Raw genomic sequence first — 15979 nt, 5'->3', positions numbered from 1 at the left:
AAATATAATGGGCGGAATTCTAAATATTCCTTGTGTATTTTTTTCCCCTTGCAAAGCACAATTAATTATTCTGAAGATCCTTATAGGCTGATCCTGTGAATGCTTACTCAGAAATAAGCCCCACTATATGCAGTAGGACATCCTCCAAGGTACGTGTGCCTATGATTGCAACCCTAGTCTCTTAGTTACTCGTCAATCATGGGCAGTGGAGATTCCGAAATAATAATGGCAGTGGGAAGGAAGCACAGGAAACTTTTCATATAGAATCACCTCCAGACTTGGTGCCGTCAGCATCTTAAATGCTGTAATGTGTTCTATTTTAAGTTGTAGTTATTGCTTACTCTGGGACCATTGTCTGGAAGGTTTTCTCAAGATGAGGAGGGTTGGGAACAATCAATAAAGCTTTAGATTGTTCTGACACTTGGCAAGAGAGATGACAGGTAGAAGAGAAAATGGATTCATAATTGATTAAAAATGAGCTTGCTGACAGAAACATCTGAATTCCCTTTACAGACCAAATCTGTAAATGTAAAGCATTGCATTGAAACATACCCTTAGGATCAAAACACCTGGAATGAAAGTATACTTGGTGAAGAGTTTTAGAACAATTGTGAATTTACAAGAGTTTGCTCCAGAGTACCTTAGGCTTCCCACGGATGCCAGCAAAATGGCCTCCCCATGGCGAGTGAGCCCAATCTTGGCCACAATGTCAAGAAGATTGATCACATTGATAATTCCTATCACATTGTGAATCGCCATGCAGTAAATAATTCTAGACATTATGGCAGGGATGGGATCCATCTGTCACGAGAAGGAGATTTTAGGCAACATCCCTGTAGCAATTGTAATCTGTACTGCAATCCTTTTTCTCTGACCTGCCTGGCTTTTTTAAGTTTATTGAGGCAGAGATACTGAGACCTATTCTAAGACTCTGCAGTCCCTTTTAAAAATAGGCTAGTTTGAATTTTCAAACATTATGTAGAGCTTAATGGGGATAATTTCACAGGTTAAAAAGCTACAGGATTGCAAAGGTAGATGGCTTTTCGCATGAGGAACTGAGTATACAGCACTCTCTAGTATTCCTACTTCCCTACCCTCTAAACCTGTAAAAGTCATAATTATAAATTGCTCCATCCCCTATTGGATCAAATTGGGGAAAGTGGGAAAAGACCTTCCCGATTATTAATTTGGTACCCTAATGTTATTTGATTGTGTTAGAGTCAAATCTAGAAATACAGAATAATTGTAGGGATCAACCAAAGAAGTGCAGTTTAAAAGCTAAGGTTTAAATTTGTCATGCCATTGTTAGTGAAGGACACCATTGATTCTAGGGAAGTTTGAGAAATCCACAATGGATTCAAATGAGTTTGGAATTCTATGAATTCAACTTGTGTATTCTGCAGTGGACTGGCTTTTTCAGAGTCAGGGCATGTCTACACGATAGATTATCCCCAGGATCATCCCCTTGTGTCCACATGAAGCACAGGGGATCCCGGGGGCAGGGGGGGATGATTCCTCCCTTTCCCCGGGATGGCTTTAAAAATGACTTTTCCCATGGCCTCAGGATGTGTGGGCAGCTGTCCCGTTTCCCCCCGGCTCCTTGCGAGTAAACATGAGGAGCTGGGAACTGGGCATTGGGCACAGAGCTCCTCAGGAGCTCCATGCCCATTGGGGGTGGGAGGGGGAGCGGGTTTTTTTAAAAAAACTACCTGGATCACTGGAGTGCTTGTGCGCTCTTTTTCAATTAAAACAAAACCCAAAATGGTGGGCGCAATGTTCTCTTCCTTCCGGGACGTCACGCCCCGTATGTGGACTGAGGGGGAGGATCTCACTATCATAAAATTTCAAGATTCTCTCCCCTCCCTCCTGGAACACCAGGAGGTCTAGACATGGCCTCAGATGGCATTTGTGGACTTGCTACCAGTTTTTTTTTACTTTGGGAAAGGGATTTGCACCAACTCACATTATTGTCATTTTTTAAACCAGAATTTTGTTCTACTTGTGCTAATTCACATTAATGCTAAAGTGGACACACTTAGTGCCATTGCCTCAGGTCAGCTACTCTATCCCCGCCTCCCCCTTGGGACCACCCACCACCACAACCTTCCTCTCCAGGTAAGCCGAGAGCTGCATTTAGCGCAGGTAAAACACAATTCGGAGGGGGGGGGAACCCGATTCCATCAATGAGTGGATGATGGAATGAAAGGTGCTTGACAATATGTGAAACACAGCCGGGATGGATTTAACAAAATCTGTACATCCCTAATTGATTCTAATAATAACGTAACTAAATTGTTCAGTAGTTATTATTATTAATATTATTATTATTCAGTATTTATCCCTATATATATAATAGTCTCTACCTATAAAACTAAAAGTATGTGTGTGCATTTGTATGTCCGGAATGTTTACCCACTTCTTGATGAGCTACAACCTTCATGTACAATGTACCCCCAAACCAAAAAACAGAATTTCTGTGGTTTAACTATTTTTAAATGATTCAAAACAAATCCTGGTCTGATGCCTACAATTCCCAGCATGCCTACAACTTTCAGCAACTCCAAAGGAATACTGGGAGGTGTAGATGTTTCACAGATCTCGGGGGTCATATGCAGCCAAGTGGGCAATCTCACGAGATCTCTTTAACAACTTGACATCCCAGCATGTCTTGGATTGAGCTGCTGGCATCTACTGACATCTACTTCCCTCCGTTCCTGCACAGGATGCAGTTCTGCCATTGCCTGCCCTGGAGAAATGTAAATCTTTAAAATTCCCTAAGGTGTTTCTCTTCAATGGAAAAACCTCCAGATTTGCTTCAAACTTTCTTTTTGAACAAAATTCAGTGGCAACCCCAGATTTTAGTAGTTTTACCTGTTGTCCTCTATTTGTGTTCTTCTGATATTTGAAGATTTTTCGTTTTTGACAAGTCTTTGCTTCTGCTGCTGTTTAAGTTATTATTTTCTAGCTCTGACTCTGTGTATTCTTTTTATGCTGTTTTTAGTCTGGAGGCTTGTTTATTGTTTACTTAGGGTGAAATCCTCTGTAACTTGAATGGATGTCCACTCGCTCAATGGGACTTTCCCCACCTCTCCTCTCCCCTGCAGCTCACCCCACAAATCGGCTCCAGAGGGTCTGACTCTCCGGAGCAGATTTTGAAAGTATGTGGGAGGCTGTAGTAGGGAGATGGAACTGCCCTGCCTCCTCTTCATTTGTTTAGCAGGAGGAGTTAATTGGATATTTTCCTTAGGAATTTTAATGATTGCAGTAGATTATAGTCGTGTGGTTTTTTATTTAGTGTGTCTTGTTAGCCACTCTGAAAATATCCATTGGAATAGAAAAGTGGGATAGAAGCTATAGTATTAAAAATGTGTGTAGAGAGATTCTTGGGCCTGGACTTCTTATGGGAAATCCACCACTGGTGAGAAGCAAATGACACCCAAATGACACCTTTAGAAACAATCTCCATATAGGTTTTCTTTGGGTGCTAAATAGAATATGGCCTTAAGTTGGTATTAAGGTTGTCACCAACTTTCACCTAAGGAAATCCTTCAAGACAAATGTCTCTAGTATAACGAAAGGTCTAGAGAATTAAAAAAATCCCATAAAATTATGTTGAATGTTCTGAGCAGGAACTTCTAAATTCACCTAGAACTTTTGCTTTAGGTTAAAATCCATAACTATGTTAATCCCAAAGGCAACTTATTCTAAAAGAAATGTTTCAGCACATTTAATAGTGGCATACCCAGTCTATGGACTGACAGATAGCCTTACGCTGGCAAGTCATGGAATCATTCCTGAAACAAAAAGTTTTTTAAAAAACACAAATGTTGCCTTCTACTGCTTGGATATATTTTCAAAGTGTCTTTGTGTGTCTATATTTCCTGAATTTTAACTAAAGAAAAGCTAGAGAACACCTTTTAATTTTATTTTTCTGTTAAGGAAAGAATGGTATTTAAAAAGTCAAATTATGGAAGATGTGTTCCAAATGAATTACATCAAAGTAAAAATACATACCGTACTGTTTGCTTAACTGTAATTTTTCCATTGTCATTTAGATCACAACGGTATCAGGAAATGAGGTCCTTCTTCAATCAGATATTGACTTCATCATAATGGGGTGGTTCCATGCTATCAAAAATGCAATTGACAGATTGGTACGTAATTGTTTTAGCCTTTATTAATTAGTATACTGGCATTGAAACTTCATGCGCTTGCACATCTATGCAGGTTTTAGAGAAGAAAGTAAGCAAAGTTAATAAGTCAGCCCTCTCCCTTAATCAATACATAAAGTGTGTGTGCACCTACTTTTTAAATTGTAAAACTGGGTTGCTGGACTAAAATTTTGTTTGATACTATCCTAAAAGAGAATAATGCATTTATTGCTATGAAATAATGACAACACTGGTTTACTGTGGATTGTAAAAGCACGCAAGCACTTAATAACCAATGAATTTTTACTTTAATGCTGTCTACAGTATACAATATAATCTTCAGTATGACTATTTATTTATTTATTTATTTATTGCATGACTATTAATACATATGAGTCTTTTATTATTAATTTACTAGAATTATATTAGCAAATATTCTTTTGTATCTGATTATTTCTCTCTTTCTCACTGGTATTTAGGGCTGTATTTTTTGACAACCATTTTAATTGCTCCCTCTCCCAATTTCTGTTTACATTTTTTTTCCTGTTCGCTTTTCACCACACTTAGTATACATTTCACATTTCTTCTTTCCTAATTATGCTAGAACTATTTTGTGCAGGGTATATATCCTTTTTAGTTTGAGAAGAGTCACCATCGTTTGCTGCATTTTAATTAGACCTTACAGAGACTGGTTTGGTGGCATTTTAATGTCTATTCAGTTCTTTTAAAGCACGGAGAGACAATTCAGTAAGATAAGAATTGTAAAGCACTTTGAAATGGAAAGAACTGTAGTGTTACACGATGCTAATATTCAAAGACCTTTAAACAACACCCCCTGCAATCTTAGAGGACAATCTAAGCACTTAATAACTTAAGAGTTCAATCGTATACACACTTACCTGGGAGTAAGTTCCATTGAACTTAATGGCGGTTACTTCTGAATAGGATTGTGCTTTAAGTAAGTTTAAGCTGCCAGTATGTCAGCTAATGGGACCGTTCAGTAGGACATAAGCTCGCCTAACCTTATTTGAATTACTTCCATCTGCCCTTCAGTGCATACTTAGAACTTCCTCATTCATTGACATGGAATAAGCAAATGCATGCATGTATTTCATGGCACACAGAAATCTTCCTTGCCCCTTCATCATAATAATGAATGGAAGAGATGTCGACATGTAAATTGATCTAAGGCGCAGAATGAAAGTTTGCATCTTTGGTGGGGGGGAATGTCTAAATGCCTTCTAAACTCCGTGGTGGCTGTGAATCTGCACTGTGTCAGTTATACAATGCAGCTGCCAATTTGCATCCACCACAAGGCCTTTCCCCAAAGCTGTGTGTTGGAAAAGTTGGGGACGTACCCCAACTTTTCCCAAAGAAACAAGGTCACCACAGCCCTTCTGTCATGTGACCTTGATCTGGGGAAGTTCCTGGCCAGATGGTGACCGGTCATTGATCTCTGGAAGCCAGGAAGAGGTCTGGGGGCAGGTTCTAGTGCCTGGATGTCCACCCGGAAACCCTGCACTTCCTCCTGGCGTGGGGTTTTCCCACCCCCACCCTGCAGCAGTGATACCATGGGGTTTCAGGGGGAAGGAATGGCGAAGCAGTTCCATGAAGACAGGCCCCTGTTCTTATATACATCAGTATGGTGTAATGGCTGGAATATCAGCTTACAGCTGGGGAGTTCAGATTTCTCACTGGATGGCCTTGGGTCAGTCAATCTCTCTCACCTTAACCTGCTCCACAGGTTGTAGTGAACTATGCTGTCATAAGCTCTTCAGAGGAAGGGCACGATAAACATGAAATAAATGTATTCTTGCTCTCAATCATACTGTACATAGGCACATGAGCAACTGTGACCAAATCTAAATCCCTGTGTTTCCAAGCTCAGCATACTTAATAACCTTTTTTAAAAATAATAATAATAAATACACGTAATTGAGACAGTAAATTAATGTATAGCTCTTGCTCTCTTGGAAGTAATTCCTGCTGTATCGAATGGAGCTTACTCAAAGGTAAGTGTACATGGGCTTGGAGTCTTAGTTCTGTAATAAATTCAAATATCTAGAAAAATAAATGAAGCAAGAAAATAATTTCACAGCAGGCAGAAAATATTCAGCTAACGAATTCAGCTAAAGTTAAGCTCTTTTAATTTCCATTAACTCTACTCCAGAGGAAGATGTTTAAAAATACACTAAAGCTTTCAACTGAAATTGGATTTTAAAGTGCTCAGTGTTGCTGGATTGTGCCCCATAGATATTATGAGTTGGGTCTTAAATCTATTGACTTCATAAAAGTCCTTATTGATTAGTATTTTCAGATAAGTGTGCTTAATATATAGGTCTCCAATGCATTCCCATTTCTTATTTTTATTTGAAGAATTACATTCTAGTTTTATTATATTTTAGTAGCATTGCGTTGAATATATTTTGTATCATGCTTCTCTAAACTTATTATTTATTAATTTTTTGTCAAGTGGGATAACCCTATACTAGTTTTCTAGGTCTCTGTTGCCTTTGAGTAGTTTGCATCAAATAGTTTTTTTTAAGCATACTATTTATATATATTAAAGCATACTATTTTATATATTTTATTATTCATTTTTCTCTTCTAGCCCAAAGAGAAGAGTAACATGTCAAGGAAGAATGAGGTCAAAATTACAAGATCTTCCAGTTCTGAATTGCTGAGCAGCTTTGATGCTGATTCTAAGGAACTGAAGCCAGAAAACAGAAGATCTTTAAGTAAGTTCCTGTTATGTATATTTAAAGAAATATTAAGTCATAGCATGATTGTCGTAATGTGATTCAGGCAGCTATCTGAGTGATTTGGAGGACATCCAAAACATTTGCCTAAGAAGACAAAGGGATAAATGAGAGTACTTTTTCATATAGTATATTAACATGGAACCAGGAGAGAAACTTAAAACTGGTTCAGACAGATGATATATCAACTGGCCTTGGTGCGCAAATAATTGCTTATGCAAGAGGTCTACATGCATGAAAAGTGTAATGTTGTGGGGACATGACTTGCATGAATTTGTGGCTTCTCCTACACGAACAGGGAAGTCAGACGTATTTATCTACATACATAAGCTGGCTGAACCAGCTCATAAAATGAATTTGGATAGCAAAGGGTTTTGGATAACCAATGTGAACATAAGATGATCCCAGCTGGATCAGATCAAAGGTCTATCTAGTCTAGCATCCTGTTTCCCACAGTGGCCAACCAAATGCCTGTGGGAAGCCCACAAGTCACATGAAGGCAATAGCCCTATCCCGCTGTTGTTCCCAATGTTTGGTATTCAAAGGCATGGTGCTTCTGATCCTGGAGGTAGTATACAGCCATCAACATATGCTCTAGGGGTGAGCATATTACCCCAACATTAAAATCACTCCACTGGCTGCCAATTACTTTCCGGGCAAAGTACAAAGTGTTGGTCATTACCTTTAAAGACCTAAATAGTTTGGGTCCAGGTTACCTGCGGGATCGCTTTCTCCCATATAGTCCACCCCGCACACTCAGGTCCTCTGGGGTGAACTTACTTCAGTCAGCTAAAACTAGTCTGACATCAGTTTCCCAGAGGACCTTTTCTTCTGTCACCCCCAGATTGTGGAATGGCCTGCCAGAGGAGATTTGTAAAATTAACTCTCTGTGTGATTTTAAGGCAGCTTTAAACATTAGCCTTTTCCGGCAGGCCTATCCAGATCAATGTTAAATCATGAATTTTTAAGATGTATTTCCTGTTCTAATTTTGTTCCCCGCCTCGATCCAAAGGGAGAGGCAGGTAAGAAATAAATAAATATATTATTATTATTATTATTATTATTATTATTATTATTATTACTACTACTACTACTACTACTACTAGCCATTGATAGCCTTCTCCGTGAATTTGTTTTATTCCCTTATAAAGTCATTTAGGGCACATTCCTAAGCATGTTTATACAGAAAAAGGAAAAAAAGGCCTACAATTGCCAGTATGCCCTAGCTAGCCCTCAAGCTGAGCTGGGGCCTTGAAGGTACACCTCAAAATTCGTTATGTGGATTGCCGAGTTGGGAGTGGAGAGCTCAACCCCCCTAACACCTACTAATAGATCCAGCCCAATGTCTTCAACACCGCAAGGGTTGGATGACTGAGTTCACCCAACTCACCACCAAACCTAATGCAGCTGCAACTGATTTGTCATATCAGTATGAACATCACTTAGCCACCATTGTCAACCTCAGAAAAATGGACATTGCCAAGTCTAGAAATAAAAGAGATATCTGGGCTGTATCACATGTCCCCATTGAGTAACTGCAACATGACTCATAGCCTTGTTTATAATCATGCCCACTGATGTTATCCAGCCTGTGGAGGGCCCAGTGATTGACAATTCCCCCCCAAAAAAACACATGTTCCCTACCCTGTTCAGATGATAGAGAAATATCCCAGACATCCAGGGCACATGTCCAGCCCTCTGATTAGAATGAGACATTGAGTTCACCCACCAAAAATGGCTAGAGAAAAGACCACCCTGGATAAAGTGGCCTCAAATTTGGACCAGTATTCTGTGCCCACCAGACAAGATAACTTAGAAAGCAAATCCAATGTTATTGGCCTCCTCCAATCTGAAGTGGGTCAAAGCAGTCTCCACCCTAATAGGTGCAAAAAGATATGCACGGCTTGGGGAAACCATGTCCTTGCTGAAAAAGAAGATGGCCACCAAGTGAAAGACCATGGTTTAGGTTCCCTCCTTAAGGGACACCAGTTACTGAAGCACATAATGGGGAGGAGGGCATTCCTGTTTGACTCCTCTTTGTTGGGTGCCACTTTTTTTTAATAGTCTGGAGAAGAAATTTAGGTTCTTGGATTTTATCCTCAGGGTGAAGTGAGTACTATACAACACCTCTTCCCCACTAGCTGTCAGAAGCCATTGCAAGAGGGGAAAAAAGAATGCCTAAAAGCTCTTAAATTATATGCCTTTCGGTGCCCAGCTGATTTTTTTTTCTTTTTCAACAGCTGTAGTTGTCCTCCATTGTGGGAAACAGGATAGTGGAGTAGCTGGATACTTGGCCTGATCCAGCAAGAATCTTGTTATGTTCTTAAATGTACACATTGACTCTGTTCAGACAACACACTAAGCCATGGTGGTTATTGACTTAGTGTGTCGTGTGAACCATGACTTACCTTGTTGTGTGAACCATTCCTAACCATGGTGGCTGAATAACCATGGATTAAACATGCTCACTAAGCATTTGCTGCAAAAGGGTTAGTGTCCTAACCATGGCTTAAGGTGTCATTTTAACAGGTCCAGATAGTATTACATTTACATGGATGTATTTTAGAAGCAGTAGTAGCCACTCAGTTTGCTACACAGAAACATTTGAAATCATGATGACAAGGGAAGCTAGCTGATTTTTAATATAACTTTCATCTGTGTAAACTCTCACCTGTGAGGAAATCTCAGTTGACTCCCTGGAGCAAATTCAATGGGAAGTAAATTTGGGAGCAAATAGTCTCAAGATATTGCAGGACTGGCACTTTAGTTCAGTATAGTATCATTAGCAGAGCTCTTCTGGATTAACCAAAGACCCATCCAATATTTTGTTGCCAGAATGTCTAACAAGATGCTACTATGGAGTTTATAATTATTAGTAGCTAGTGTGGTGCAGCAGTTAGAGAGTTGGATTGGAACTCGGGGAGAGCCATTTTCAAGTTCTCACTCAGCCATAAATTTCACCATGTGTGTTGTGAGGATAAAATGGAGAGGAAGGGAAGGAATATGTACTGCCTTGGCCTCCTTGGAAGAAATGATGGGATATAAATGTAACAAATAAATAAATAAATAGTAAGATATGAAGACAACAGCTTTTCTGAATTGTGTCCCTGCCTTTCAAAAGTATACTACCTCTAGAACATGGAGGTCCCTGTTAGCTATACCTAAGAGAATAGGTAGCTTAGTTAGAAAGAGCTGAACAAAGCAATGATAAAGGGAGCTTTACCAAAGCTGAAAAGGAGTGAGGTGTACATTTGGGCAAGTTCTATCCTACTGCTTTATAATGGTTTATAATAGATTTGACAACTGTTTGGGCCCACGACACATTCCATTTACAGTTTTCAAAGTGTTATATCCTGCTTGGTGTAGACCTGGCCCCTGACAGAAACGAGTAGAGAAACTATTTAACCTCCCTTGGACAGTGCACGCAATATCTCAGTAATCCATCCATCTAGAAATAATACTGAAAGTTTTTATTACTGTAGCATTCAGAAATTACTCTACTCGTTTCTGTCAGGATGTGCACCTCACTCCTTTTCAGCTTTGGTAAAGCTCCCTTTATCATTGCTTTGTTCAACCCTAGTTAAAAATGGCTCATGGTGAACAGATACAATCCAAGGGCCTCTACCTCTATGCCATTTTTTGGGCAGAATGCCATTAAGCTGTCTCACCATTTGTTGTTGTCTTTTATGCTTCTTGGCATCATAATTCTAACATCTCTTCAGCAACAATTTAGAAGACAGATCAAGTTCCCACCAATGATATAAAGTTAGCAGGCAACCCAGCACTTGAACTACAGAAAGTTGCGAGGAGCCCCCTGTCGTGCTTTAAGTTTGTTTTTGAAAGTAGAAACGATCCAATATGAAATCGCGCTAATTTAAGCTTTGTATATGTTTAAATACTGTAGATCGGGTTGCCTTAAAAATATGTATTTGGAATTTTCTTTTGGCCCCTTGAGAGTCAGTAATTATGTGGAATTAGAAAAATGTTAGCATCCGCTTACTTATTAGTAGTCAAAGCACAAACTGTATTGTCAGTTTTCTGCCTTTGGCTTTCTATGCCCTTAATGTTCACACCAGTATCGTCGCCAGAATTATCGGCAGCCAGAGCCAAAATTGCTTTAAAAAGGCATGAGAACTGGTAATGACATGTTGTTAGCAGTTAACAGGTGGTCGTTCCATTGTCCAGTTTGACTGCAGAGCACAAAGACGGTACGTGCAGTATCTGCAATAAGGGCATTTCGAAAGGTGTTTTAAAAATTGAAATATGCGCGTTCTTGACTACTGTCTGCAAACTTAAGAATTAAATGTATGTGTTTTTTAAAATAATGATAATATTTATGTCACATTTAAACTGAAACAAATCAGGAAATTGAAATGCTAAGGAAGATTGTGATTTTAGGCAAGAAATGCAGTTTGCACAATACATCCCTCCCCATCCAACCCCTTGGGGTTCATTCTTTTAAATGTAATGGGCTCTGGTACAGCAAACTACTAAGATCCAGGATTTTCATTGATGGCTGTCAAAGAATGCAGGCTGTTTCGGCATTCTCCACAAACCAGCACTCTTTAGGATACAAGAGCAGTGGGATTTCATTATCTGCTGCAGATCTGTTCACATCCCATGTGAGCATGGGTCCTTACATTGTCATAACTGACAGTGTAAGCTGCAAATATTTGCAGTTTTCTGGATCGTGGACACCATCTAAAAGTGTCTTTACAATTGGGACCACACCACATATTATCTGCACTTGTATATTTCTAAGAGTTTTTGTTTATCACTCAAAAGCAGCCTTGGAGGCTAGCATTGGAAATGGGAGTGCAGCCAGAGGCCCTTTTTACACCTAAGGATTATCCCAGGAAAATGAAGGGATTGTCCCTGCCTGCACCCAGGATTCGCTGTGTGTCATTTGGATGCCCGGGGGGAAAGGCAGGTGTAGAAACAGCCAGAGAGGTGTGGGTGGTGTGAGGGTGGGGTAGGGAGGGAGAGGAAGGTACTTAATCCTATCACTTTTGCTGCTTGCTAAAGATTGTACTCACCCAAGTGTGTTCCCCATATTTATTCCCACATGGGTGGAAAAGAAGTTGGAGATGTGTGGGGGGATTTGAGACAATAAAGAGGAGGAAGAAGAGGAAAAAAGCAGCCACTCCTCCTCCTCACACTGTAATTCGCCTGCCAAAAGTTGACTCTGAGGGCATCATCAGACAAGCGTTTTATTGCATGCTCATTACTGGGCACTCAACAATTTTTGCAGGTCCTATTCATGACATTGTCTGTCTTCCATGTGCCTCCTGCCCTTTGTAGCCTTTATGTGACAAAAAACACCCCAGATAAGTCTGACTTATTTTTAAAGACGGAAGTTGCCGCTATCTCCTGCTGGGTGCAGGAGAAGCAGTGTAATCAAAATGGCCCATTGAATCAGCCATGTGCACGTTGTTTACTTCCTCGTTCTAAAGAGGAAGTAATGAGGGACAAATGCGTGGGCGGAGAAGCGACAGTAAGGAAACATGATTTTCCCCATGTGATGACGCTCTGAGGCTGTTTTTCAGTTAAAAATAAATAAATACTGACCACAGAAAGAAATTCACGAATGTGAGTTATGTGTAGTTAGGCCTTAATATCCTCCTAGTCTGGCATGCTTACCTTTTATTTAGAAAACATAAACACATTTCTTAAGTATGTGGCCAGATTCCACCATCTATTGTTAATTGCAGGCTATCGAGCGTAAGTGCACTTCTGGGCCATAAAACTAGAAAAATGAAACATTATTTTGTAATTGCCACCCACTGTATATACCCACTGTACGTATATATGAGGCTGTTGCTTGGCTTAGGTCTGACCTATATCTTTATCATATGATGACTGCACCACTCTCGCTTTTAAATAACAGCCATGGGGAAGGGATCACAACCAGAACTATAGAGCATAGAGAGGTGATTGACTTTTCCTCAAAGCTATTATTTGTCCCAGGAGGGAAGATGTCATTGGTACCAATGGCAGCATCTCCTCCAGGGCCTGTAGGGTGACCATATGAAAAAGAGGACAGGGTTCCTTTATCTTTAACAGTTGTATTGAAAGGGGAATTTCAGCAGGTGTCATTTGTATGAATGCAGCACCTGGTGAAATTCCCTCTTCAGCACAACAGTTAAAGATGAAGGAGCCTTGCCCTCTTTTGTATGTGGTCACTCTAGTTTAGTTCCTGGAGCTTTAATGATGAGAGAATTTCACCAGGTGCTGCATGCATACAAATGACACCTGCTGGAATTCCTTTTTCTATACAACTGTTAAAGATACAGAAGCCCTGTTCTCCTTTTCATATGGTCATCCTACTCCAGGGCAAGTAGCAGCTTTGAGGGACTTTGCCAGCACTGCCAGGAGAAAAGGGTTAACTCTCCCATGTTTGCACACCCCAATTCTAATCTTGATTCTGCCCCTGCAGCTGTTATTTTAATGAACACAATAGCCACACTAAATGCAGTCACACATTTAACATCTCACTCAGCTTGTCCTATCATGTGGCGCCTATCAAAAGGTCAGCTTACCAAATGGGCATTATTTTACTGTAACTTCAATTATTCTGATTTTCCCCCTCAGACATCTTATGCTCATATTATTATTTCCTTACGGGTAAATTCAGTTTACTAGTATTTTGCGGCCATTGCACTTTCAGCGAAATAGCTTGTGGTTCCTTCGCAAAAGCATGGCAGAACTAGAATGATAATTCATCAGCCAGTGGACCTTATTAGAGAACCTAATTTGACAGAGATACTGCAACATAGCCAAAGCGAAAGCCACACATGATGGGGAAGAAATTGCTCTTCTGAATCAACTTTTAATTAAAAACTAATGCAAACTTGTTTCTGGGAAGAAGTGATGGGAAGAAGTGATGAGTATGAATGGGATGTCTGTCTCACACTGGATTTCTTAGGTCCCCCGCTGTCAGGTGTGGCTGCCCCATGTGGTGAGGCATTGATCTGCACGTTTCAGCCTCTGCATAGGAAATTTAGTATTCTTTGGTCTTGAACTGACTGTTGGATCTACCTGGACTGGAAGGACTACAAGAACACTTTTTGTTTCATTTAAGCAGGGCGGGGCAAGTTTTGGCCTTCTGGATGTTTTGGCCTACAATTCCCATGATCCCTCATTATTGCCTAGGGCTGATGGGAGTTGTAGGCCAAGACATTCGGAGAGCCGCAGTCTGCCCATCCCTGTAATTAAGCCTTTTTTGAGCAACAAGATATTTCTGAATGATAGTGTACCCTTTGATTCATCCTTCAGTCATGATTTCTGGCTTGCCCTTTGATCTGTCTCCTAGTTTATCCTTTGGGTCTTTAGTCCTGGCTTCTGGCTTGTTCACAGCTCTTGGTTCCTGGTTCACCACAGACTGCTTCTCATAGTCCAGTCTGAACATCTCTCTGGATCCAATTTGAATTAGACTAAAGGTGGATGATATATCAGTCTCAATCTCCCCTGTTGTTGTTGGTTTTTTTGAGATCAAGCTATTCCATCCTGTTTCTGCTTGGGTTTGTGCTGTTGTCATTGTTTTTTTAAAAAACATATCCATACAGGAAGTTGTACTTCAGTGCACACATTTTGTATATGTGCACAACACTGTTGTGCACATTTTTAAATGTTCACATTTGCCCCAAGTACTTTACATTGCTGAAATGCTGTTTCATGCAGACTTTTATTAAATGCATACATTTTGTGTGCACTTTCCCCAAATTATATGCACATTTTTACGTGTGTTTTTCCCAAGTCTAGATACATCGCAAAGCTTGCAAAAATGCACATTTCAGAACGCAACTCTTTCTTTGCTTGCTGAAAGGCTTGGGAGGTGCAAATTAGGTAAATCCATTAAAAAAAAACCCTGCGATGAAGCGAATGTCTCACCCATGTCTAGATCAGACCAGGCCTTCTGGAATCTGTGCTAATCCAAATGAGATTGTTTCCGCCGTCTTGAGAGTATTCTACCCTTAAAGCCGCCCCAAAAGACTTTTTAAATAGCAATACAATAAAGTTAAATTTAACCCACTTCTTCCCTTTCCCAAACTTCCAGGGCAATGAGGTGAGTTGCTGGGTTCTGTTTTTTTGTAGGGTTCATGCTAAAGATCTTGTCTTGAAACTGTGTGGCAACATGAGCAACTCTAGGAGCTGTATTTCCCATGGCTGCAAGAGGATCTGAATACTGCTGTGAATGCTTGCAGTGATGCCTTGGATCTGAAACTTGAGGCCTCCACAATAATGGAGCTTCTTCTGCCATTCCAAAAATGTGTGGGAAAGAGGACTCCTAACCATATGGGGTGGGGTGGGGAGCAGTAGAGGGCCTATTGACAGTCCAACTGAAATTGAATTGGTATTGGAGCAATTTCAAACTGGATCAGGGGAAATTGCACATTACTGTTGAGAAGCAACTCACACTGACTTCAATGGAACTTAATTCTAAGGGCTTCTTTAGATTAAAGGAAAATCATGTCTGCTTACCAGTGCTTTGCTTCCTGCTTCTCTTCAGCAATTGTAATGATCTGAATTACATAGAAGGAGAGGGGCAACCACATGTTTGGCAACTGAAAAGTTTGGGGCTCATAGAATTGAATGGAACACCCTCTAGTGGGTGTTTTGTAATGCAACTTCCCCTGCACACAGTAGGAAATCTCAAGATATTTCAGAAGAATCAGGATATCCAAGGTATTTTTTTAAACAGAATATCCGGGGAAAGGATCAGGACACATTCACAATGTCATCAAAAGGACCCGCAAATTTCTTTGAGTGTCCAGACATGAGCGTGCTTTATGTCGCTCATGTGAAGACCTCCTAATTTTTCATTTGCCAGTTACTATATCTTTGGAAAGAAGAGAATTTTTATGAGGGCTTGGTTAAATTTCAATGCGCTGAATAGATATATAGTTCTACAAACTTGTGTCCTTATCTCATTCTGCGTTTCTCAGCAGAGACTTCTTATGGCTGATAAAGGGACTAAGCCTATATATGTGTGCGTGTGTGTGTGTGTGTGTGTGTGTGTGTGTGTGTGTGTGTTTTATGTTGAGGGCAGGCTATGGATATACCCTCCAC

The 15979-nt window shown here is 40.2% G+C and overlaps 1 protein-coding gene across 2 annotated transcripts in view; it reads left to right on the top strand.

The window, feature by feature from the left end:
- ARHGAP15 (Rho GTPase activating protein 15) overlaps nt 1-15979 on the top strand; it is a 487468-nt gene that overhangs the window by 251416 nt on the left and 220073 nt on the right. For both annotated transcript variants that reach the window (XM_063116582.1, XM_063116583.1), the window contains exons 7-8: nt 4056-4154; nt 6763-6889. In XM_063116582.1, coding sequence (XP_062972652.1) covers nt 4056-4154; nt 6763-6889 — 226 coding nt within the window. The remainder of the gene's footprint in view (nt 1-4055; nt 4155-6762; nt 6890-15979) is intronic.

Source organism: Elgaria multicarinata, chromosome 2 (assembly GCF_023053635.1).
Source record: "Elgaria multicarinata webbii isolate HBS135686 ecotype San Diego chromosome 2, rElgMul1.1.pri, whole genome shotgun sequence".
Lineage (NCBI taxonomy): Eukaryota > Metazoa > Chordata > Lepidosauria > Squamata > Anguidae > Elgaria > Elgaria multicarinata.
Note: the sequence above shows the minus strand (reverse complement) of the source record. Positions and strands in the feature narration are given on the sequence as shown.